Source organism: Anabrus simplex, chromosome 1 (assembly GCF_040414725.1).
Source record: "Anabrus simplex isolate iqAnaSimp1 chromosome 1, ASM4041472v1, whole genome shotgun sequence".
NCBI lineage: Eukaryota > Metazoa > Arthropoda > Insecta > Orthoptera > Tettigoniidae > Anabrus > Anabrus simplex.
The window spans coordinates 146,515,348-146,542,143 of NC_090265.1; the positions used below are offsets into that span (position 1 = coordinate 146,515,348).

General features: G+C 42.9%; 1 protein-coding gene across 1 annotated transcript in view; it reads right to left on the minus strand.

Annotated features, from left to right (window-relative positions):
* Cat (Catalase) overlaps positions 1–26,796 on the minus strand; it is a 149,661-nt gene that overhangs the window by 27,553 nt on the left and 95,312 nt on the right. The window contains exon 2 of the mRNA XM_067157611.2: positions 7,960–8,134. Within this exon, the coding sequence (XP_067013712.2) occupies positions 7,960–8,134 (175 nt within the window). The remainder of the gene's footprint in view (positions 1–7,959; positions 8,135–26,796) is intronic.

A 26,796-nucleotide genomic window follows, 5' to 3' on the forward strand; every position in this document is an offset into this window, starting at 1 on the left:
ATATTGTGGAAAGGGACCGATATGGCAGTGCCACTGTTCTTGTCTACGGCAGCATCATGTTAGGAGCACATATGCATATGTTTCCTAATGACACTGTGATGGGTACTGTCTACAGAGATGGCATCCTGCAACAGTATATGCGGCTTTTACATGGTGCACATGGACCTGAATACCCGCCCACACAGGGCTGGCCTGTTAGATCAGTACCTGCAACGGGAGGACATACCGGGCGAGTTGGCCATGCGGTTAGAGTTGCACAGCCGTGAGTTTGCATCCGGGAGATAGTGGGTTCGAGCCCCACTGTCGGCAGCCCTGAAGATGGTTTTCCGTGGTTTCCCATTTTCACACCAGGTAAATGATGGAGCTGTACCTTAATTACGGCCACGCCCGCTTCCTTCCCACTCCTAGGCCTTTCCTATCTCATCGTCGCCATAAGACCTATCTGTGTCGGTGTGACGTAAAGCAAAAAATAAAATAAAAAAGCCAAGAGGACATCACACGTCTAGAATAGCCAGCTCGCTTCCCTCGACTTGAATTCGATTAAACACACATGCGACACTCTAGGTCGAAGGATTGCAGCCCTAATTCTGCCACCACGGACTATTGTTGACCTCCTAAGGGCACTTGTCCAGCAGTGGAATGTATTGCCACAAGCCATGATCTAGAGTGTGGAGAACTGTTATGCGTCCTGTATTGCCATGCAAGGTCATCACACCCCATACTGAGATTCTGTATGCCACCGGCAGCGGGTTACCACACATGGCGAGTGCCACCCACTGTCCATGTCTGGTTTTTCTGTATACCTGGTATGGGTAACACTGTATCATGACTCAAATTGTTGCCAGAGCACGTTTTAGTGCACACATTATCACAGCGCCCCATGTTTTCCCGAGGATCTCGAAGATCCCTTAATTTATGGGCATGAGTGTGTATATACACAGGCTGGCCGGACACAACGTGAACCGGGTATATGAGCGTTAGAGCATCGGTCATGCCGATAAGGACTTTGAAAAATTTACGTCGATATCTCGCGCCGTATTCATTTTATCAAATGCTTAAGTTAGCCAAGCAGATCGCTTCGCGGATTACTTCAGGTGGGCTATGCTAGGCGGTGTTGCTAAATCTGCACGAGGCTTATGACCGGCTTGAGAGTGCTAATGCAAGAAACTAGCTGTTACCCGCGGCTTAGCTCGTGTGGATATCAAAATTTGATAAAAGTAATCGTTCCTCGGTACTGCACTAAGACATTACCTGAAGTAACAAAAACTCACCGAAAAATTGCATTTTTACCTTAGAACGTCTCTGTAAAGACGGGTTTCTTTATTTCTAAAGGAGATTCCAAATACCAATTTTGACGTCTGTAACATCTTAGTTTTTGAGATATAAGTATACTCAAAGAGAATTCAACCCCTTCTTCACTTATTTTCGATCTCTAGCTTAAGTTGATTTTCCGAAAACAAAAAGTACGTGTTTCTTTATTTTTAAAGGAGATTACAAATACCAATTTTCACGTCTGTAACATGTTAAGTTTATGAGATATACTGTAGATATACTCATTTTAAAAACTGCCCCACTCCTTGGCCGAGTGTTCAGCGTTGAGGCCTTCGGTTCACAGGGTTTCGGGTTCGATTCCGGGCCGAGTCGGAGAATTAAATCGCATGTGATTAATTCTTCTGGCTCGGGGACAGGTTGTTTGTGTTTGTCCCAACACTCTCCTCTTCATATTCACTCAACACACCACATTACCAACCGCAACACGAACACGCAATAGTAATTACATCCCTACACATAGGGTTGGCATCAGGAAGGGCATCCAGCCGTAAAACAGGGCCAAATCCACATTTGCGACACAGTTCGCACCCGCGACCCCAAAGGTGTGGGAAAAGCGGTAGAAAAAGAAGATTTTAAAAATTCACCAGCATTTTTTTTATTATTTCACCCCTCAGGTGGATATTCCAAAAAAGTGTTGTTCATTTATTTTTAAAGGAGATTACAAGTACCAATTTTAACGTCTGTAACATCTCCAGTTTCTGAGATATATGTATCCCCATATAATTAATTCAAATCCTTCCTCACTTCTTTTCACCCCTTAAGTGGATTTTCTGAAAACAAAATTTTGTGTTCTTTTATTTTTAAAGGAGATTCTAAATACCAGTTTTCACGTCTGTAACATGTTCGTTTTTTGTGATATACTGCAGAAAATCTCGCTGCTGTAGAATCTTGGGGCTGACGTTGCCATGGTCACGGCAGTTCATTTCTTTATCCGATTCCTAGAGCAGGGGTAGTGTGGTGCCAATATTTCCATAACGGTTGGTTGCTTACAGAGTTTTGTTCTTTGCGTCAAGGGGCTTAAACTGATCTTTGTCTCGTCGTTGTGCAACAAATTCAATATTTCGCCTATATTAGCCTAGTATTTTTATATCTCCCCCCCGTGCCCCCCCCTCCCACGAATTGTTTTAAAAATAAAATAGAGCCCATGTCCCTTAGGGATAATGAATATTTACATTAGTAAAATAATTTTTAGAATCGGTCCAGTAGTTCCTGAGATTAACTATTACATAAAAACAAACTTTACTTCTTTATATATTAGTATAGAAGTATAGATAAACTTCTCCAGAGAAGGGACTTGAACAAGGACCTCCCTGCTGAAGGCTCGGCTCATAGCAAGCACGTTACGGTAGCATCGGATGAAACGCACTGTGTCTTCATGTTTGATGCTCATTTCACGGCATGGCTCTCAAGCCCGACCAAGCCACGAGCAGATTTAGCAACATCGCCTCGTAAAGCCCATTTGAATTCGCCCGTGAAGCGATCTGATTGGCTAACTTCAGCAGCTGATAAAATCACAACGGCGCGAGATATCGACGTATTTTATCAGGTTACTAATTAATATCAGCAACGCTCTAACGCACATATATTCGTTTCACGCTGTTTCCGACCACCCTGTATATATTATTATTATTATTATTATTATTATTATTATTATTATTATTATTATTATTATTATTATTATTATTATCCCTTCAATTAAGGTGACAGAAGATGCAGCGGTGCAGAAATTTTGTCCTGATAAGGGGTTCTTTACTGAATTAGCACTTATATCCGCCGATACGAGCCGCTTGCACTTAATAAGTGTTATATGTACAACCAAGATTCGGTTTTGCAACCTTGAGCACAGGAGATGAGCGCTTAACCGCTCAGCCACCCTTATATTTGCTCAAATGTGTGATCGAATCACATGAAACGGCAAGCTATCGCTCGTAAAGTGAAAAAATATTTACAGTACTGGTATTCGTTGAATAGGAGACCTTCAGATTTCAGTAAATTCAATACATAGGAGCAAAAGGAGAAGCTAGGTAAAACATCTCATACAAAATCTGCTACAGAACATAGAAAATAGCTCAACGCCTACAGCTGCACTTCTCGGAATAATCTAAAAATAACGCACCATATTACGTCGAAGGTTTCAATTTCAGAGAGGAATGAGAGAGCTTCTATTTTTTTCTGACCAAGTTACAAAGTTTATGATTATTCTTGGACCGACGATTAGGAACCAGTGTAAATATTTACAAAGGGAACAATGGGACTTCGAGCATACAAATAAATGCTCGAAGCAATGAGATCAAAACAAATGACTGTTTAGATTGATGCTTTCATGGCCCATATTGGCGGACATGGTAATGTAGCTTTTGGGCTTTTCCTGTCTCAAGAAAACAAGGAGAAATTCTTTTTGCCTTCAGAAGAAAAAACACGTCTGTCCACGAGAAAGACTTTTCTAATAATTACTTGAAAATCTTTTCCTGACAGCGCCTCTGTGGTCTGAAACCACACTGGTTTTCATCCAACTTCCTCTCAACGACTGATCGCACCCTCCTTTCCAATATGCCAGTGAATACTTTGCCTGGTATACTAATCAATGAGATACCTCGATAGTTGTTGCAATCCTTCCTGTTCTCTTGCTTATAGATAGGTGCAATTACTGCTTTTGTCCAATCTGAAGGTACCTTACCAACACTCCATGCTAATATTATTCTATGAGCCATTTCATCCCTGCTTCCCCACTATACTTCACCATTTCAGGTCTAATTTCATCTATTCCTGCTGCTTCATGAGGATGGAGTTTATTTACCACCCTTTACACTTCCTCAAGCGTAATTTTACCAACATCATTTTCCTTCTCCCCATGAGCTCCTTTGTTCGTGACACCACCATTAAAATTTCCTTTTTCGTTGAGAAGATTTTCAAAATATTCCCTCCACCTGTCCAGTGATTCCCTGGGATCTATGAGTTCGCCTGAATTACCGAAAACAATGTTAATTTCCTTTTTCTCTCCCTTCCTAGGATTCTTTATTACTGTCCAGAAAGGTTTCCCTGTTGCTTGACCTAGCCTTTCCAGGTTATCACCAAAATCTTCCCACGACTTCTTTTTGGATTCAACTACTATTTGTTTTGCTCTGTTTCTTTTATCTACTTACAATTTCCTCTGCGGATCAGCCCTTGTTTGGAGCCATTTCTGATAAACCTTCTTTTTTTACGATTACAAGCTGCTATCACTTCATCATTCCTCGAAGATGTAAGCTTTTTCCCATCTTTACACACACTGTTCTTAGGCATTCGCTTGCTGTTGCTACTACAGCATTCCGGTATGCCACCTATTCTCTTTTTGTATCCTGAACCTGCTTACTGTACACTGTTCAGAACTTCTCACTAATTATAACCATGTACTTCTGTCTCGTCCTGGAGATTTTCTACCCTGATTCGTTTCAGACAAATTTCACTTTCTCTATCCTAGGCCTTGGTCTTTGCTGGCGGGGACCTAGTGTTTACAGTGCACTAAGTCTTCTGGTACAGGCTAGAGCATTTTTTGTTATTTTCATTGATCTGTCTCTGTCTTATCCTTGGCTTTGGCAATATGAAAGTGACTGAGGTATGAGCGATGCTAGTAAGGCCATTCCACCGAGCTCGATAGCTGCAGTCGCTTAAGTGCGGCCAGTATCCAGTAATCGGGAGATAGTGCGTTCGAGCCCCACTGTCGGCAGCCCTGAAGATGGTTTTCCGTGGTTTCCCATTTTCACACCAGGCAAATGCCGGGGGCTGTACCTTAGTTAGGGCCACGGCCGCTTCCTTCCACTTCCTAGGCCTTTCCTATCCCATCGTCGCCATGAGACATATCTGTGTCGGTGCGACGTAAAGCAAATAGCAAAAGTAAGGCCATTCCTCCTTATGCAGCCAGTCCCTGTTATGAATGGTGTGAAATTGTTGCTCATAGGGTCAGTTGTTGCATGCATTTCAGTGGGCTTGGCAGACTGATATGTAATAGGAACATCTGGCTCGGTGAGGCAAGCAACGGGAAACTACCTCACTCCTCAGTTTCCTAGTACGCCTCTTCATTGTTGCCTAGGCCATCTATGACAGCTGATGGCGGAGCCGTTGAGGATCCAACCAGCCTTCGGGATGAGGACTGAACATACATACATACATACATACATACATACATACATACATACATACATACATACATACATCCTAGGCCTAGAGATACTTAGTTCCCTACAGATCAGATGGTGATCGGTTTCATCGAAAAATCCCCGAAAAACCCGTACATTCCTAACAGATTTCCTGAATTCGAAGTCGGTTAAGATATAGTCTACTATAGATCTGGTACCCCTACCTTCCCACGTGTAGCGGTGAATAGCCTTATGCTTGAAGAATGTATTCGTAACTGCTAAACCCATACTAGCACAGAAGTCTAGCAGACGCTTCCCATTCCTATTAGCTTCCGTATCTTCCCCACATTTACCAATCACCCTTTCGTATCCTTCAGTTCTCTTTCCAACTCTCGCATTGAAACCTCCCCCATTGGTACTATCTTATCCTTGCTGTTGACTTTGACTACGATGTCACTCAATGCTTCATAAAACTTGTGAATTTCATCCTCACTTGGTGAATACACTGAGACAATTCTCCAACTGCCAAATCTACCCACGTCATTCGGTCGTGTACGTGCCTAACAGAAACTATGTTGCGTACAATAGTATTCCTGATGAACAGTCCTACCCCAGACTCTGCCCTTCTCTTTTTAACACCCGTCAAGTAGGCCTACACTTTATAATCTCCTCTCTCTTCCTCGTTATCTCCCCTTACCCGAATATCACTTTCCCCTAGCACATCCAGATGCATCCTCTTTGCTGACTCAGCCAGTTCTACTTTCTTTCTTCCATAAGCCCCATTAATATTGATAGCTCCCCATCGAATTCCATTTCGTTCGCCAAGTTGTTTCCAAGGAGTCCCTCGCCTGTCAAATGGGAGTGGGACTCTGTTATTCCCATAGATCCGAGGCTTGCTTAAAATGTTCCAAGTGAGGATCTCTCCTCTAACGGGTTAGGGACCACCAGTTGATAGCATAACCCTAGCCGCCTGAGCACAAGGAAGGCCATGACTCAGACTATGTCCGAGATGCCCACTCCCATTTCGTAGCAACTGGTATCCCGACTCTGAAGACCACTTATTATTATTATTATTATTATTATTATTATTATTATTATTATTATTATTATTATTATTATTATTATTATTATTATTATTATTATTATTATTATTATTATTTATACATCGAGTTGAGCCTCTATGGACTGCGTGGTAACAACCAACTTCATTTCAGTGTCTAGGTCTTGTTCTAATAACGACTGTTTGAATGTGGGAACACTTTACCGTTGGTCTTTGGAAGTTGGTACTGTCGTTTGTCACCAGATAGCTCACTGTGCGCTAGTCTTCCTTGTGGGACTATTACTATTAAAATGTTTTCATTCCTACCTTGAAGGTAGAGGCGGGCCTCTTAGACGGTGACGCCGTCTCTCAGGACGGGAGATATGTTCCGGTGAAGGAGATGAACGGAGAAGGTGAGAGGGTTGGCAACCTATACTAGAAACTGTCCCGGCATTCGCCTTAGTGCAGGAGAATGGAAAACCATGGAAAACCATTCTCAGGACAGCTGACGGTTGGGGCCAACCATGAGGTCCAGCCCTGTCCCGTCTCCCGAATGCAGAGGCGTACAGCCACGGTAGAGCCGTGGCCACCTCTCCTCCCTTGTGAGAAGTGACGACGCCATCAAGTAAGATGCTTCCTGTTCAGTGCTTATGTGCGTTGCGAACTAGACAGCAAGGTCATCAGACGAATCAAGGACGATGCGGGGGGGGGGGCGGAAGACTGACAAGGATAAAAGAACAGAATAGAGATGAAGATGAAAAGTAAAAGGAAGACGAAATAAGAGAAAAAAGAGAAATGTGTGAGAGCCAGACCGGGTGGTGGTGGGGGGGGGGGGGGGAGGGGGGTGTAAGACGTTCTACAACGAAGCTGAAGACATGAGAATGAAAAGTAGTAATAATTAATACAGTAACAGGTGTACATAGGTTACGAAAGTATGACAGACAGCTTAGAGTGAATCATCTAATGATGAGAGTACGAATTTGGGAAAAAACGAAACGAGGGCAGGGAAGAGAATACCTACGTAAATATTTAATGGCTGATAAGCACGTATTGTTTATCTGATAGCCAGCGTCCCTGTTGAAATAAAACTTAAAAACAATTTTCTTGCCATGGCAAAAGCCCAAAAGCTGCATTACAATATGTAAATGACTATTCATTGAGTACCAACCTATCGTGATTTCAGCCAATTAAATGATAAAATCCATTAGTGCGAAGAATAAGAATGTGCCAGCAGATGGGAATTTAGCAGCACAGTTCAACGTAAGAGATCGTCAAATACTATGTACACTACAATCTTTATTTTAATGAAACTTCAAAATAAAATGCAAGTACTCAATTTAGTTCCAACAGCAATCATTTCTATAGAATAGTTTCTTCAGATTGACAGAGAAAATTTTCAAAAACACCTCGAGAGGAATTCTGTCAGAAAAGGAAATTACAACAAGTGTTTGAATAATGAGCCATGTAAATTACCTGCTCCTTTCGCATGAACGACCCTCTCTGGAATACGCTCCCGGTCGAAGTGGGCCAGCTCATCAATAAGATGGAAATCCTGAAGAAGGATAGGTCCGTTCTTACCAGCAGTCAAACTGTTGGCTCTGTCATCTATCGGAGCTCCATTACCAGTAGTTATACTTTCAACATCTCCCTGAAACAAAAAGATGCATTCTTTTATTCAACATGTCGAAAATACTAAGTTCAATATAGCCACTTCACAAGTGCTGCAGAAAAGACAGCGCCCGAACAGCAACAATCTGATATATTGTACATTGACTAACAATTGAATTAGAGATAGCTGCAATTTAGGCGAAATGGCGCTGTGGTGTCCAATCACAGAGGATTGAACAGAGGATGATTAAGACACGATATCTCAGTGCATTTGATCGCGACCATATTATCGGTGGCAGACTTGTAGGTTATTCCATCTCCGAAGACATGGAGGTACTGTGTGTTTCCAAGAGCCACCGTGCGAGTTGTGTACTGTACTACTACATGTTTTCACTCCGTATCCTGATGTGATACGGTGGTTCTGGGATACGGTGGGCCTCTTTAAGGGGGTGACGCCCTCTATTCGGCCAGGAAATGTGTTACGGTGATTTAAGGTGCGGAGAAAGTGAGAGGGGAGTGCCGTGGCCTATAAAAGGAATTATCCCGGCCTTCGCCCTAATGATGAGAATCAATCAAGTCAATCAATCACTACTGATCTGCATTTAGGGCAGTCGCCCAGGTGGCAGATTCCCTACCTGTTGTTTTCCTAGCCTTTTCTTAAATGATCGCAAAGAAATTGGAAAATTATTGAACATTTCCCTTGGTAAGTTATTCCAATCCCTAACTCCCCTTCCTATAAACGAATATTTGCCCCAATTTGTCCTCTTGAATTCCAACTTTATCTTCATATTGTGATCTTTCCTACTTTTAAAGACACCACTCAAACTTATTCGTCTACTGATGTCCTCCCACGCCATCTCTCCACTGACAGCTCGGAACATACCACTTAATCGAGCAGCTCGTCTCCTTTCTCCCAAGTCTTTCCAGCCCAAACTTTGCAACATTTTTGTAACGTTACTCTTTTGTCGGAAATCACCCAGAACAAATCGAGCTGCTTTTCTTTGGATTTTTTCCAGTTCTTGAATCAAGTAATCCTGGTGAGGGTTCCATACACTGGAACCATACTCTAGTTGGGGTCTTGCCAGAGACTTATGCCCTCTCCTTTACATCCTTACTACAACCCCTAAATACCCTCGTAACCATGTGCAGAGATCTGTACCCTTTATTAACTATCATATATGATATGATATGAAGGTCTTTTCTTATATTAACACCTAGGTACTTACAATGATCCCCAAAAGGGAACTTTCATCCCATCAACGCAGTAATTAAAACTGAGAGGACTTTTCCTATTTGTGAAACTCGCAACCTGACTTTTAACCCTGGTTATCATCATACCATTGCCCACCTCAATCTCACAACACTATCGAGGTCACCTTGCAGCCGCTCACAACTTATTTATTACTCTGTACAGAATAACATCATCTGCAAACAGCCTTATCTCTGATTCCACTTCTTTACACATAAAGTAAACTCGTGTCCTCATCCCGAGGTGGTGCAGTTCTTTTCAGACACACCCCCATTGGAGGTGAGCTGCATGTACCATTCCAACCACATACCAGCCCTCCTGCCATTCTTAAATTTATGGCAGTACCGGGAATCGAACCCGGGCCTCCGAGGACGGCAGCTAATAACACTAACCGTTACGCTTTAGAGGCAGACTTCTTTACACATATCATTGATATATATAAGAAAACATAAAGGTCCAATAATACCGCCTTGAGGAATTCCCCTCTTAATTGTCACAGGGTCAGTTAAAGCTTCGCCTACTCTAATTCTCTGAGTTCTGTTTTCTAGAAATATAGCCACCCATTCAGTCACTCTTTTTTCTAGTCCAATAGCACTCATTTTTGCCAGTAGTCTTCCATGATTTACTCTATCAAATGCCTTAGATAAGTCAATCGCAACACAGTCCATTTGGCCTCCTGAATCCAGGATATTATATATCTTGCTGAAATCCTACGAGCTGAGCTTCAGTGGAATAACCTTTTCTAAACCCAAACTGCCTTCTGTCAAACCAGTTATTAATTTTGCAAAACATGGAATGGAATGGAATGGAATGAAATGAAATAGAATGGAATGGAAAACATTCTCAGGACAGCCGACGGTAGGACCAGCCCTCCGCCTCCCGAATGCAGAGCTGTAAAGCCAATGTAAAGCCGAAGCCACTCTGCTTGGTGGTGTGTACCGTGAATACGTGGATTCGGGCATAACTACTGCCACTAAGATCAACTACCGTGGTGTACAGCGTGTTGATAACAGAGAGCTGGGATGATAAGAGCCGGGTACACGATCCACAGTGCAGCAGGTCACTGAAGTGTGAGCCACCATACTATCCAGAACAATCTCCCCGCAATGGGGTACTGCCCCTCCCCCCAATGATCTTAGGCCCCTCAAAAATTCTCCTTTCAGAAACGTGGAGTTTGGCAGTCTTCGGAGGCTGCTAATGCGTGAAGTCTGGAGAAGGTGTTAGATGGTTTTATGTCAAGAAATGAGATTAGAAAGCGGGCATTCCTTGAGAGAACTGCATTTCCCAATGGAGGCTGTTCTGGCGGTACATCTGGTAGGACTTTTAACATTTCGTATCATGAAATGCATAATATACAGTACGGTAATAGGATATTTATTATGAAAATGTATTTATGAAGCAGTTCCAATTTCTTTTTTTTTTTAACTTTTGATTATTTTTGATAGCTTCGTGCATAAGACATTCCTTTAAAATATTTACTATATTTACGAATCAAGTTCTATTTTTTTGTTTACTTGTGAATATTATTGAAAACTCCGTTCATAAGACTCGTTCAAAAATGTATTTTAGAAACAAGCTCTATTATTATTCTGTTTTTCCTGTTTGTTTGTTTGTGATTATTATTATTATTATTATTATTATTATTATTATTATTATTATTATTATTATTATTATTATTATTATTATTATATAACAACTCTTGGATTAATAGTTGTTCCTCATTTCACATGCCGACTAGGGTACCATCAGCCTGAGTGGCTCAGACGGTCGAGGCGCTGGCCTTCTGACCCCAACTTGGCAAGTTCGATCCTGGCTCAATCCGGTGGTATTTGAAGGTGCTCAAATACGTCAGTCTCGTGTCTGTAGATTTACTGGAACTTAAAAGAACTCCTGCGGGACAGCAACTCTACGGGATAGAGGTTGGATGGCCGTCGAAGGATGAGCGTGCCTTGAACCCGGTTCCGACCAAATTTCGGGAGGCATGTAGCAGCGTCCATGGACCATTATGGCTACCAAACATTTTCGATATCTTATGGAGTCCATGTCATACCGCATTTCCACCAGAGGGAAAGCGAGTGCTATAAGCTCCTAGCCAGGTATCTCTAATTCAATTGCTCGTCGTGTATGATCCAATAATAATAATAATAATAATAATAATAATAATAATAATAATAATAATAATAATAATAATAATAATGTTGCTGACTTTACGTTCCACTAACTACTTTTACGGCTTTCGGAGACGCCGAGGTGTCGGAATTTAATTCCGCAGGAATTCTTTTACTCGCCAGTAAATCTACCGACACGAGGCTGACGTATTTGGGCACCTTCTAATACCACCGGACTGAGCCAGGATCGAACCTGCCAAGTTAGGGTCAGAAGGCCAGCGCCTCAACCGTCTGAGCCACTAAGCCCGGCATGTATGATCCAATTATCAGAAAGGAGAAAAGGCTTAAGTCATGAAGTCGTTTTGTTACCAACAATACCATCGAGCAGCATCCCTTTTTCAAATATAGACTACCTCGGCTGGGATCGAACTCGCGATCATGAGTTAGACAGTATGTGAACACAGGAATAATGGAATGAATGATAACTTACTAAAATTAAAAACAAGCTACATCCGCATACACTAAAATGATTTAATTTATAATAGGTTTTCGAAATCTTAGTTCCATTTTAATGAAATGGCATGTGGCTTTTGGTACTGAGAGTGTCCGGGGACAAGTTCGGCTCGCCAGGTGCAGGTCTTTTGATTTGACGCTCGTAAGCGACCTGCGCGTCGTGATGAGCATGAAATGTTGATGAAGACGGCACATAGGCTACATCCATCCCCCGCGCCAGCGAAATTAACTAATGATGGTTAGAATTCCCGACCCTGCTGGGAATCGAACTCGGGACCCCTGTGACCAAAGCCCAGCACGCTAACCATTTATCCGGACTCTATTTTAATGATGCACTGATATAGATTTTTAATTTTAGTAAGCGTATCAAGCAATCGGCACTTTTTGCAATGGCTTTAATTTTTAATCATGATTAATAAGCAGTAAGAAATTAAGTACAGTATTTTGTAAACCATGTACATATTGTAAATTATATATAAATTCTCTCTCTAGAACTTCCATATTTCTGCTCCGAATTGTGGTAAATAAATAATACTAATGACTCACGGAGGCAGCGATTATGCTGTATCTCAAATAATGCTTTCTAAAGTCGTGTCCTCATCCCGAGATGTTACAACTCTCTTCAGGCACACCCGCAATGGAGGCGAGTTGCAGTGCCATTTCAACCACATACCAGTCCTCCTGCACATTCTTAAATTTCTGGCAGTACCGGGAAACGAACCCGGGCCCCCGAGGACGGCAGCTAAGACTACCCGTCACGCTACGGAAGCGATCTTCCTACGTCGCTGACACAAAATAATCCACAACACTTTGTTTAACATATTTTATTGTATTTCTTCCCGATGTACTTGAACCCTGTTTATTCGACTCATGCTGGTATGTTAACCCTGACAGTTGGTCTGTCTACAATACAGTGAACGCATTTGATGAGGGAAACAACTGAAGCAACGGAGAACTTCTCAATTGGAGTGTTACGGTATTGGGAATATTTACTGTAAGTTATCTGTGCATTGTCCGGCTCCATGGCTAAATGGTTAGCGTGCTGGCCTTTGGCCGCAGGGATCCCGGGTTTGATTTCCGATAGGGTCGGGAATTTTAACCATCATTGGTTAATTTCGCTGGCACGAGGGCTGGGTGTATGTGTCGTCTTCATTATCATTTCATCTTCATCACGACGCGCAGGTCGCCTAAGGGTGTCAAATCGAAAGACCTGCACCTGGCGAGTCGAACATGTCCTCGGACACTCCCGGCACTAAAAGCCATACGCCATTTCATTTTTTCACCTGTGCATTTGCATGAGACTGCCTTGTAATTATAATTGTGCTACACTACTTGTAATGGAATATTTTGCAGATGTCGGGTGAATTTATAAGCGACTACGCTGTAATTATGTTACGTTATATGTAAAGAAATATTTTGCGTTATTTTACGCAAATTTCTATGTCATTGCATTTAATGATTACGTTACATTACTCGTATATCATTTTAATTGTCACTTGTTTGTTGCTTGTTTTAATGTAAGCTACCTAGGCCCTACTTCATTTTTACTTTACTTATCTTATCGTCATTTTTTGTTTGATGACATTTCTCGTAATATTTGGTTTTCATGTAACTGTTTGATGTACTTCTGTTATGTAATTCATGTTTTAATTTTACTTCGTTGTTATATTGCTGTAAACAAACATTGCCAACATGATATCTTCCAGTTGTAATGTATTTGTTAATAATAATAATAATAATAATAATAATAATAATAAAGAAGGAAGAACGTCGGTACCTCACAAAGGTGAACATTCTCGAGGTCAGCACGGAATGGACTACGCAGTTTATGCCGATGTCAACTGGTGGTTATAGCGGTCAGATGTAATTTAAGATGCTCCGCACGCTACAAACTCGATCGAATTTATAGTCATGCAAGTATTCCAGAACTTCCTGTTCTCGCCGTTCCCGCTAAAATATATCACCATTAGGTCTGGTTAAGGTCTTTCGAGTTGATTCCCATAGGCGACCTGCGCGTCAGTGAAGTTGGATCCCTGCCTAGGATGAAATCTATGTTGAAGATGGCACACACACATACCCAGTCCCCGAGCCAGAGGAATTAATCAATAAAGCTTAAAATCCCTGACCTTCCAACTTCCGCTTCCTTCCAACTCCTAGGTCTTTCCTATCCCATCGTCGCCATAAGACCTATCTGTGTCGGTGCGACGTAAAGCCCCTAGCAAAAAAAAAAAAAAAAAAAAACCGACCCAGCGGGGAATTGAATCCGGGAGCCCTTGGACCAAAAGCCAGCATGCTAACCAGTTAGCCACGGAGATGGACAGCGTGCCTGATAACAACAGTTAATGTGGAGGCTGTAGTAGTGTTGGTACTGAACCGTAATTACAGTGAGGGATACCTTGGCAGTAAATACTGTACAAACACCTTATCTTCTTAATACATATTCCATTGTGGATATGAATATTTTCTCTCCTGGCTAGTATTATGATTAAGGCCAGAGACTTGGACTACTTACAGAAGACACTTAAAATATCTGGACAAATACAACGAACACTGTCTTAGAAGAATACTTCGAGTGAAATGGCAGGACCGTCGAACGAACATCAGTACTCTGGAAGAGACCAATACCATGACAACCACACTAAGGTGATGATTATCTAACATCAACTTTGATGGGCCAGCCACGTCACCCTCATGTGTCACACACGCCTTAGGTTAGGTTAGGTTAAGTTAGGTTAGGTTAGGTTAGGTTAGGTTAGGTTAGGTTAGGTTAGGACAAGTCAGATAAGAGACCGAAGAAAAGGACGACAAAAATAAACGAGAGACCACCAGGACACACCAAGTTCTACAATAACAAGGGGCTTTGGTAGTGTGTCAGCATGGGGGTGCTGGTTATTATTGATTTTAGAGGAATTACAACTGGGCAACCATCCCCTATTAACACCAACCAGGCAGGAAAAATGGAAGAGGTCCGGCACATCGAATAATGAAGGTATCGGCAAAACAAAGAGAAGGGCCACGAAGGGTGGGACAAATTAAATATTTCCTAGGCTTCGCAAACCAAATGCCGTGGGGGTCGGAAAAGAACAAAAGTTGACCAAGGGAGGTCTGGCACAAGTGGAAACAGTGCCAGACTCAGCTAAGGAAATTGTGGTCGCCAACCCACGCTCCCAAGTTCGGAGCCCCTGGTCCCCCTAGTTGCCTCCTCCAACAGGCAAGGGATACGTGAATGTATTCTACCGCCTCCAACCACAGGGGGTTGTGCCAGCATTATGACAGAGCTTGTGCTTCCAGGATTGGTTTCTTCAGCCAAATAAAAACCCATAATTCGGAAGACGTCGTTATAATCGCCAGCGAATGAATGCCTACGACTTGATTATGATTAAGGCTACGAACATATCATCTTGTATACAAACTGCTGGTACAAGTATATTCCACATCATTCTGTTATCGTAACTATGAACAGCATATAGTTATAGTGACTCCTAAATCGCTGGGAACCCCCTGTGGGTGGGAGACGCAGACGAAGAATAGACTACACTCACGGTATCCCCTGCCTGTCGTAAGAGGCGACTAAAAGGGGCGACCAAGGGATGATTGTTTTAGAACCACGAAACTACTTGTGATAAGTACCACCACGCGGGGAACACCATGGGTCGCTTTTACTTGTGCGTAGCACCGCTATGTTAGGTACCAAATAGGTTTGTGATTAGTAGCAACAGAATGCGCTGCCTGCTTCTACAGTACCTGTGATTAGTACCACTTTAGGAGCGACACCATGAGTGAGCAGCACCATGGTTTTGGCTTGCCTATGTTTAGTACCCACTATATGAGGAACACCACGGGATAGCGCGGGTCCCTGTGGTTAGTACACGTATGTGATGAACACCATAGGTTTGCGTTGCCTGTAAATGGCACCGCAATGTGCGAAACACCATAGGTCTATATTCGATGTGCGAATTTCATTACCTGTGAGTAGTACCATACTGCGTGGAATGCCGCGAGTCTACACTACTTTTGATTAGTACTGCAACATAACAAATACCACGGTTCTACTTTCCTAGCGATAAGTACCATTATGAGGGGTCGATGACTTGGGATTTTGGACCCCTTTAGACTAAAAGCATCATCGATCCAGGATTATGCTATAGACGCAGTCCCTTGGTCACTAATATTAATACTAATACTCTTGTTTCTGTGAATGCGAGACGTTGCGGGTCGGATCCACTGATTGTTTCAACTTCATATCCATCCATTCATTCTTCGTCCTCACGTTTTGAATTCTGGTCAGTGGAGGATTATGGATTTTTAATTGTCCTTATATTTCGTCTCACTTCGTGTCATTAGGGGCCGATGACCTAGATGTTAGGCCCCTTTAAACAACATGCATCATCATCATCAAATCGCTGGGAAATGGGAAGGTAAACGACAGGAATAAATATAAGTAACCTTTACAAACATAACCTGATTTCCGTAAAGGTCAACGATAAATTATCAGAGTGGAAAACAATAAACACAGGAGTAAGACAGGGTTGTGGTATCTCCCCTCTCCTGTTCATAATCTATATACATGCTCTGATACGAGAATTTAGAGAAACAAGACATGGTTCTATCCGCACTAACAGAAATCTACAGCTGGACACAATATTATTTGCCGATGACTTAGTGCTGGTCGCCACCTCAGAAGATGATTTACAGTATTCAATGTATAACCTAAACCTAGTCTCAGAAAAGTACTCAATGGAAATATCCCCTGAGAAAACTAAGATAATGGCTTTCCGTGGCAAGGAACCAGTAAGAAGTAAGATCTGCTTAAATAATAACATTTTGGAAAGAGTAAATGATTTTAAATACCTTGGCTACAAAGTGTCTTTCTTTGAAGAACTGGACATACCCGAGAAAATCTCCAAATTCAACAGATGTTTGGGAATCATCAATAAAGTTTTTAGACCATCATTAGTGCAAAAGCACATCCGTACAAGAATCTTCAAAACCTTGGCAAAACCTGTACTTTGCTGTGGAAGTGAAGCGTGGACCCTGAGGAAATGCGATGAGAGAAGAATAACTACAGCTGAAATGCCATGCATGCGGCGAACAGCAGGAGTCACTAAGTGGGAACACAAAAGGAATACAAAAGTGCTGAATGATCTTAAAAGCAGACCTGTATTGGAATACATCTACGAATACCAGAGAAATTGGCTAGAACAGGATGGACAGAAGCAGGATCCCTAAAGCAGTCAAACTACTACCCCGGTGGGAAGAGATCTCTGGGACACCCCAGGAAGAGATGGTGTGAAAATGAAAATCTTTTGTATAGACCATAACAGTTCTTTTATAGGACTAATACATGAAAGAATGTTGATGATGATGATGTTGATGATGATGATGATGATGATGATGGTGGTGGTGGTGGTGGTAAAATATCCATAAATAAAATACTAACACTGTAATGTTACTGGCGTGAATCAAGATGTAATTTCTCTGCAACACCTCAACCACAAACTAATTTTATTGTGAACCGTTCATCCATGATTGCCTGTAAAAGTTTCTCCTCGATATCGTAAACCATTAAGCCTGACAACTTTCTTCTTGAGGTCGATGAATACGGCTTTTGATAAGTGAAATCATAATATGAAAATCGTTTACCAAGATGTGAAACTGGACGAAAATCATCAATTCCTTTGGTTATAGAAAGAATACACTAGTCAACAGATAGTTAATTGTTTATCACCTTTAAAACAAATCTAGTTGTGTCAATGTATTCTTTAAAAGGTTCACAAATACATTATATATGCCTATGTCTTAAAAATAAATGACGTAATTAAGCGAATTTATTCCCAATTACGAGTCTTTTCGAAAATAAGGAGGTTGTTTTAAGATAAAAATTTTCAACTTGGCAACGACTGTTTCCCGTCTTAGAGACGAGGTTCGGTGGTTCAAAAGAGCTAATTACCAAATTAGTGAGATTAATAATAATAGTGATGATGATGATGATAATAATAATAATAATAATAATAATAATAATAATAATAATAATAATAATAATAATAATAATAATAGTTTTTACAGCCCACTGACTTCTTTTACGGTTTTCGGGACGCCTGCTGACATTCACAGTTAAGGGGTATGTGGTGATGACTTATTTTAAGGGACAAAACAGTGGAGATTAAGCCACACTTCTGATCTTTTGAAGCATGGGAGAAACGAGTATAGAAAGGGAGGCAAATGATAGATTCCCTACTGTGGGTCTCCAGAACCAGATACAGAAGGGATCGTAAAAGAACATAAGCTGACCACGGTAATGCGGGTGATAAATACGAAAGAGAGGATCTTAGCCGGGTATATAAAATGCTGTGTGTTTAGCACGCAAATAGCATGCTATTTTCAATCGATGGAAAGTATCTGCTGCACATGGATGAAATGGAACTCTTTCATCGAGAGCTGATCAATGAATTATGACGAGGTAAGATTAATTTATATTCGCAAGAGAAAAAATAAAAGTGTATATACTTGGACACCAAAAGCAGGGAGCATCGGCTAGGTTCAGAACTGTCGTTTGCAGATACGTATTAGTTCAAAAATCATTTGTGAATAGACGAAGCAAATTTTAATGAATTATTCCAAGAGATCTCCCTAATGATACATCATAAAGATACAGTATTCTGCAGCCAAATAATGCAGTACCACCTCGAGCAGAATACTGCTTTATGTCTCTCGATGCTCTGCATCTGTTGCTATGATAAACATACTTTTATATGACGTATGTGATGCCTTCAATAGCTCCTCGTGCTAAAGTATCAAACGTCTTGCGAGTAGACAGCATGCTATTTACTACAATAAGACGCGTACTGTCTTATGTGCACACAGTGCTTTCCGTCATGTTTTTACAGCTTGCTGCCTACTTATGCTATGAAAAAGCATCGTGTACACCCAGCCTCAGGCCTATTTCACACTTACCCGGCTGTCGGGTAACCGACATCTAGCCGGCTCCAAAAAGAATGTGAATAACTAATCCCATGGCACTACAGCCCTGAAGAACCTTGGCCTACCAAGCGACGGCTGCTCAGCCCGAAGGCCTGCAGATTACGAAGTGTCGTGTGGTCAGCACGACGAATCATCTCGGCCGTTATTCTTGACTTTCTAGATCGGGGCCACTATCTCACCGTCAGTTAGCTCCTCAATTCTAATCACGTAGGCTGAGTGGACCTCGAACCAGCCCTTAGAACCAGGTAAAAATCCCTGACCTGGCCGGGAATCGAACCGGGGCCTCCGGGTAAGAGGCCCGCAAACTACCCCTACACCACGGGGCCGGCAAGAATGTGAATCTTTTTCACAAATGCCCGAACAAGTACACGACAGCAGTTGTGCACACGTCGCGGGTTGGAATGGATCGCAATAAATCTTTAGATCTTATGGTCTTGCATAGGCGTTTGAAGAAAAGGGGAAGAAATAGACTGCAATGGGTTCATCCAATCCATATTAAAAGAGACGAGGTTGGAGCATTCTTAGCACTTTTTTAAGATTTAAGAAATGAAGGGGAGCTTCTCAACTGTTTTAGGATGAGCGTGTAAACTTTCGATGAACTACATGTAAGAATCAAAAATTCCATTCGGTGCCGCAACACATCCTTCAGAGAATTTATCCAGCCTATTCAAAACAAGGAAACAACTCTCGAAGACTGCAGACAGCTGCCGTGCTGGTTAGATGTATAATCCTCCGCCGATTCATAGGTCCCACTACCCTCACAATCTGGTTTTGCCGGCACCGACCAAGGCCAAATAGTGCGGCCTTGCACCGACAGCCGATCCGCACAGAACTGCCGGCTTCCTACTTCAATAGCACGGCAGCCGGGTATCGTTTATACGACAACGACTTTTATCGGGCAAGTATGAAACGTCTCGTACACTTTTCTTCCAGACAACTGTGTACCCGGCATCGATTACTCGACAGTCAGGTAGGTGTAAAATAAGCGTAGGACTGTCGACAGTTGTTGCCCCACTGTGCTGTGAGTGGCAATCGGTAATCCAACTACTGCATGATCTGATTTTTTAATGTATTTATCGTATGGCTTTTAGTGCCGGCTGTGTCCGAGGACATGTTCGGCTCTCCTGGTGCAGCCCTTGCAAGGCGAACCCTCCAAAGAGGGTGGGCGGCATCTGCTGTGAATGGGAATTGCGTGCTTTTGTAGTGGAGGATAGTGTTGTGTGTGGTGTGTAAGTTGTAGGAATGTTAGGAACAGTACAAGCACCCAGTCCCCGAGCCAGTGAAGATGAACATGTAAGGTTAAAATCTCCGACCAGGCCGGGAATCGAACATGGGGCCCTCTGAACCGAAGCCGACTGCGCTGACCATTCGGCCAAGGAGTCAGACTGCACTCTCGGTGATACTACAGAGCAATGCGATTGTGATATCGTACTTTGATTCTATACAGTTCTAAGCGATTCGTTTCGTAGGTTGCTATTTCTTCGACAGAGTGTTTTCCAGTGCTGTACATTCCTTAAATATGAATCTATTGGCCCGGTGTAGAAAGCCAAGAATAACGGCCGAGGAGATTCGTCGTGCTGACCACACGGCTACTCAATCTGCAGGCCTTCGGGCTGAGCAGCGGTCGTTTGGTAGGCCATGGCCCTTCGGGACTGTTGCGTCATGGGATTTGGTTTTATGAATCTACTGGAAGAAGGTGGCGGTAATTATTATTATTATTATTATTATTATTATTATTATTATTATTACACTTTACGTCGCACCGACACAGATAGGTCTTATGACGACGATGGGATAGGAAAGGGCTAGGAGTTGGAAGGAAGCGGCCATGGCCTTAAATAAGGTACAGCCCCAGCATGTCCCTGGTGTGAAAATAGGAAACCACGGAAAACCATCTTCAGGGCTGCCGACAGTGGGATTCGAACCCACTATCCCCCGGATGCAAGCTCACAGCTGCGCGCCCCGAACCGCACGGCCAACTCGCCCGGTCCACTGATATTTATTTACGGCTGTCACCCAGGTGGGGAAATAAGATCATTCTGCACAAAACAGCCCAGACAGAGAAGTTGCCGAGATCATCACAACGAAGAGTACAACAACAAAATCTGCTGTTGATTCGGATTATATAGCGGCTATGCAGCTTGATCGGCGAATATTTGTGGGAGCGCGTAATGAACTTCTTTAATCAAGAAGTAGTAGTAATAGTAATTGAATCAGTTGCGAAGAGAAACATACAGTCTTATTTAAAGACATGTAATGATATTCTCATCATCATCATCATCATCATCATCATCATCATCATCATCATCATCATCATCTGTTTACCCTCCAGGTTCGGTTTTTCCTTCGGTTTTTCCCTCGGACTTAGCGAGGGATCCCACCTCTACCGCCTCAAGGGCAGTGTCCTGGAGCTTCAGACTCTTGGTCGGGGGATACAACTGGGGAGTATGAGCAGTACCTCGCCCAAGCGGCCTCACTTGCTATGCTGAACAGGGGCCTTGTGGAGGGATGGGAAGATTGGAAGGGATAGGCAAGGAAGAGGGAAGGAAGCGGCCGTAGCCTTAAGTTAGGTACCATCCCGGCATTCGCCTGGAGGAGAAGTGGGAAACCACGGAAAACCACTTCCAGGATGGCTGAGGTGGGAATCGAACCCACCTCTACTCAGTTGACCTCCCGAGGCTGAGTGGACCCCGTTCCAGCCCTCGTACCACTTTTCAAATTTCGTGGCAGAGCCGGGAATCGAACCCGGGCCCCCGGGGGTGGCAGCTAATCACGCTAACCACTACACCACAGAGGCGGAATGTAATGATATTCTACTGGTGATAATTTATACGCTTTAAGGCCATTGATCAATTGTTTCATCACACCTTGATTTCTAAAGTAAAATTAACACATAACGTTGTTTCTAAAATTCGTTCTCCTGGGAATAATGACGTCTGAGCAATAACAGAACAGTTACACGAAAATGAAACCAATATCGTCACACAAGGACGAGCTGAAGTGGCAGTTCAGGCTATCGAACGTTTGGCATGAAGAGGCATGCTTTTAGATGGACCACGAGAAACTTTCCTATCCGATTCACACCACTTCACATGCAATTTCACCTGAGACAGTTATTATATTTAAAACGAAATGAAGCAAAAAATGTCACAGCTCACTGAAATAATCTAGATTTCGAGCAATTTCCTTTCGTCTGATAAAGGAAGGGCGCGTACCGGGGAATCACGGATCTTACGCAAATTTTGCACACACGTTACATGAGCCAAGAATAACACAACGGCCAAAACATTCTTTCGGAAATAAACTCGTGCGACCTGCAGAAAGCGATAGAGTTCGCAAGTTTGAATTGGCGCGCTTAGCTACGCAGGACTGCGGCGCGTGCTAAATTCACTCGTCGAGGGACCGCGGCATTAAGAGAATTTAATTCCTGCATTAACTGTGGGTCAATAAAGGCAATGTCCGGCTCCATAGCTAAATGGTTAGCGTGCTGGCCTTTGGTCACAGGGGTCGCGGGTTCGATTCCCGGCAGGGTCGGGAATTTTAACCATAATTGGTTAATTCCGCTGGTACGGGGGCTACGTGTATGTGTCGTCTTCATCACCATTTCATCCTCATCACGACGCGCAGGTCGTCTACGGGAGTCAATTGAAAAGACCTGCAACCGGCGAGCCGAATTTGTCCTTTGACACTCCCGACACTAAAGGCTGGATGCCATGAAGGGAACAGGAGGAACAGCCCCATTTCGAGTAGGCCTACTTAGGATGCGTTTTATCCCAGGAAGGTAGTATGGTGAAAGATATCACGGTGTAATGAAACGAATGTAGTGTGTTCGCAAACTAAATTATTCTTACTTATATTCTAGGATTTTCATGGTGTAGGTTACTATAGTCATGTCATAGTTCGTGGGCAACGGTTGAGTGGCCTAGTAAGTGGTCATAGGAGTCGGGATACCAGTTGCTATAGAATAGGAGTGGGTATCTCGGACATATTCTGAATCAAGGCCGTTCTTCTGCTCAGAGGGCTAGGACTATACAATCCACCGCAAGTTCCTAACCCGTTAGAGGAGAGATTCTCACTAGGACTATGTGTAAGTAGGATAGCATCTTGTTTCACAGAATTTACAGAGCTCAGAACATTTTAAGCAAGCCTTGAGCCTATGGGAGTAACGGAGCTCCACTTCCATTTGACAGGCGAGGTACTCTTTGGAGACAACTTTGCGAACGAAATGGACTTCACATAGCTAACAGCTTGCATTCGGGAGACAGTGGGTTCGAACCTCACTGCTGGCAGGCCTGAAGATGGCTTTCCGTGGTTTCCCATTTTCACAACACGCAAATGCTGAGGTCGTACCTTAATTAAGGCCAAGGTCGCTTCCTTCCCACTCTTAGCCATTTCCTATCGCATCGTTGCCATTTAACCTATCGGTGTCGGTGAGACGTAAAGATCAGTTCACTTTACAGCAGTACGATGACACTCGGGCGTACACAGATAATACTCACGGACGTGGATGGTAACAACAACAAAAGCCTATACATTACGACATAAGACACATGGCAGTAAAATATCTGACAGCCAGAAAATCCCCCTACGGAAAAATTCACGTTTTAAACAATAGGCCCTGCAATGAAAAAAATGTTTGGCAGTGCCGTAAATATAATAAAAAGGAATAAAACGGAATGAGGCAGTTTCTGTGAATTCTCCTAAGATTCTTCTGACATTTCTTTGTATGATCTGAAGAAAGTAATCCGAGAAATGGTTTATTTTGTTTTGTTCACTTTTGTAAAAAATAAAAAAAATCGATATATACAGGGTGGTCGGAAACAACGTGAACCGAGTATATGAGCGTTAGAGGGTTGGTCCAACTGATTGGTAATTTGAAAATGTGTATCAAACACTAACACACCGTGGATTTCAGTCAATGTCACCGTTTATTTATTCTATTGACGCTCTCAAGCCGGTCATAAGCTATGTGCAGATTTAGCAACACCGCCTCGCAAAGCCTATCTGAAATTGCTCGCGAAGCGTTCTGATTGGCTAACTCCAGCAGCTGATAAAATGACAACGGCGCGAGATATCGACGTACTTTATGTTTTCAAATTACCTGTCAGTATGACCAAAGCTCTAACGCTCATATACCCGGTTCACGCTGTTTCCGACCACTCTGTATACAAACGTAGCTACCTACCCACCTACCTACCTACCTACCTACCTATATACATATATACATACAGTACATACACTGACTGACAGAGCAAATGCAACACCAAGAAGGAGTGGTCAGAACTTTATGCCAATTGCAGGGTAGACTGACGTCACTGAGGTATGCTCAGCATGTGAAATGCGGCGCTGTGCTGCGCACGTAGCGAACGATAAATGGGACACGGCGTTGGCGAATGGCCCACTTCGTACCGTGATTTCTCAGCCGACAGTCATTGTAGAACGTGTTGTCGTGTGCCACAGGACACGTGTATAGCTAAGAATGCCAGGCCGCCGTCAACGGAGGCATTTCCAGCAGACAGACGACTTTACGAGGGGTATGGTGATCGGCCTGAGAAGGGCAGGTTGGTCGCTTCGTCAAATCGCAGCCGATACCCATAGGGATGTGCCCACGGTGCAGCGCCTGTGGCGAAGATGGTTGGCGCAGGGACATGTGGCACGTGCGAGGGGTCCAGGCGCAGCCCGAGTGACGTCAGCACGCGAGGATCGGCGCATCCGCCGCCAAGAGGTGGCAGCCCCGCACGCCACGTCAACCGCCATTCTTCAGCATGTGCAAGACACCCTGGCTGTTCCAATATCGACCAGAACAATTTCCCGTCGATTGGTTGAAGGAGGCCTGCACTCCCGGCGTCCGCTCAGAAGACTACCATTGACTCCACAGCATAGACGTGCACGCCTGGCATGGTGCTGGGCTAGAGCGACTTGGATGAGGGAATGGCGGAACGTCGTGTTCTCCGATGAGTCACGCTTCTGTTCTGTCAGTGATAGTCACCGCAGACGAGTGTGGCGTCGGCGTGGAGAAAGGTCAAATCCGGCAGTAACTGTGGAGCGCCCTACCGCTAGACAACGCGGCATCATGGTTTGGGGCGCTATTGCGTATGATTCCACGTCACCTCTAGTGCGTATTCAAGGCACGTTAAATGCCCACCGCTACGTGCAGCATGTGCTGCGGCCGGTGGCACTCCCGTACCTTCAGGAGCTGCCCAATGCTCTGTTTCAGCAGGATAATGCCCGCCCACACACTGCTCGCATCTCCCAACAGGCTCTACGTGGTGTACAGATGCTTCCGTGGCCAGCGTACTCTCCGGATCTCTCACCAATCGAACACGTGTGGGATCTCATTGGACGCCGTTTGCAAACTCTGCCCCAGCCTCGTACGGACGACCAACTGTGGCAAATGGTTGACAGAGAATGGAGAACCATCCCTCAGGACACCATCCGCACTCTTATTGACTCTGTACCTCGACGTGTTTCTGCGTGCATCGCCGCTCGCGGTGGTCCTACATCCTACTGAGTCGATGCCGTGCGCATTGTGTAACCTGCATATCGGTTTGAAATAAACATCAATTATTCGTCCGTGCCGTCTCTGTTTTTTTCCCAACTTTCATCCCTTTCGAACCACTCCTTCTTGGTGTTGCATTTGCTCTGTCAGTCAGCGTACATAGTCATCACTCATTACTTCCATCTGTTTATACCAGGGATTATTTTTCGCTTCTATCACGTCAATGTTATGCATAAATTGTCCTTAGTCCATTCAGATTTCACTTCTACAGCAAACTCTACCTAAAATCTATATATATAAAATAGCTTGTCCTGACTGACTGACTGATTCATCATCGCCGAGCCAAAACTACTGGACATAAAGAAATGAAATTTTGGGCATAGATTCATTTTAAGATGTAGGTGCTCGCTAAGAAAGGATTTTTGGATATTCCTTCGCTAAGGGGGTGAAAAGGGGGTTGGAATTTTAAAATGAGTGTATCTATATCTCAAAACTTTGAAAGTTTACAGATGTAAAAATTGGTATTTAGAATCTCCTTTAAAAATAAGGAAATACGTATTTTTTTGTTTTCAGAAAATCCCAATAGGAGGGGTGAAAAACGGTAAAAAAGGGGGTTGGATGCCTTTAATCAGAATACCGGTACTTATATCTCAGAAACTGAAGATATTACAGACCTGAAAATTGGTACTTTTGATCTCTTTTAAAAATAAAAAAACACGTATTTTTTTGTTTTTGAAAAATCCAATTAATGGGAGGGTGAAAAGGGGGGTGAATTTTTAAAAACAGTGCATCTATATCTCAAAACTTTTAAAGCTTACAGATGTAAAAATAGGTATTTAGAATCTTCATTAAAAATAAAGAAACACGTATTTTTTTGTTTTCGGAAAATCCCAATAGGAGGGGTGAAAAGGGGTGAAAATGGATTGAATGCCTTTAATGAGGATACTTATATCTCAGAAACTGAAGATATTACAGACCTGAAAATTGGTACCTTTGATCTCTTTTAAAAATTAAGAAACACGTATTTTTTTGTTTTTGGAAAATCCAAATAATGGGGGGTGAAAAGGGGGGTGAATTTTTAAATTGAGTGTATCTATATCTCAAAACTTTTAAAGTTTATAGATGTAAAATATGGTATTTAGAATCTCCTTTAAAAATAAAGAAACACTTTTTTTTTGTTTTCGGAAAATCCCGATAGGAAGGGTGGAAAAGGGTGAAAAAGAGGTTGAATGCCTTTAACGAGGCTACTTATATTTCAGAACCTGAAGATATTACAGACCTGAAAATTGGTATTGGGGATCCACTTTAAAAATAAGGAAACACGTATATTTTCGTTTTTGAAAAACCCGGAT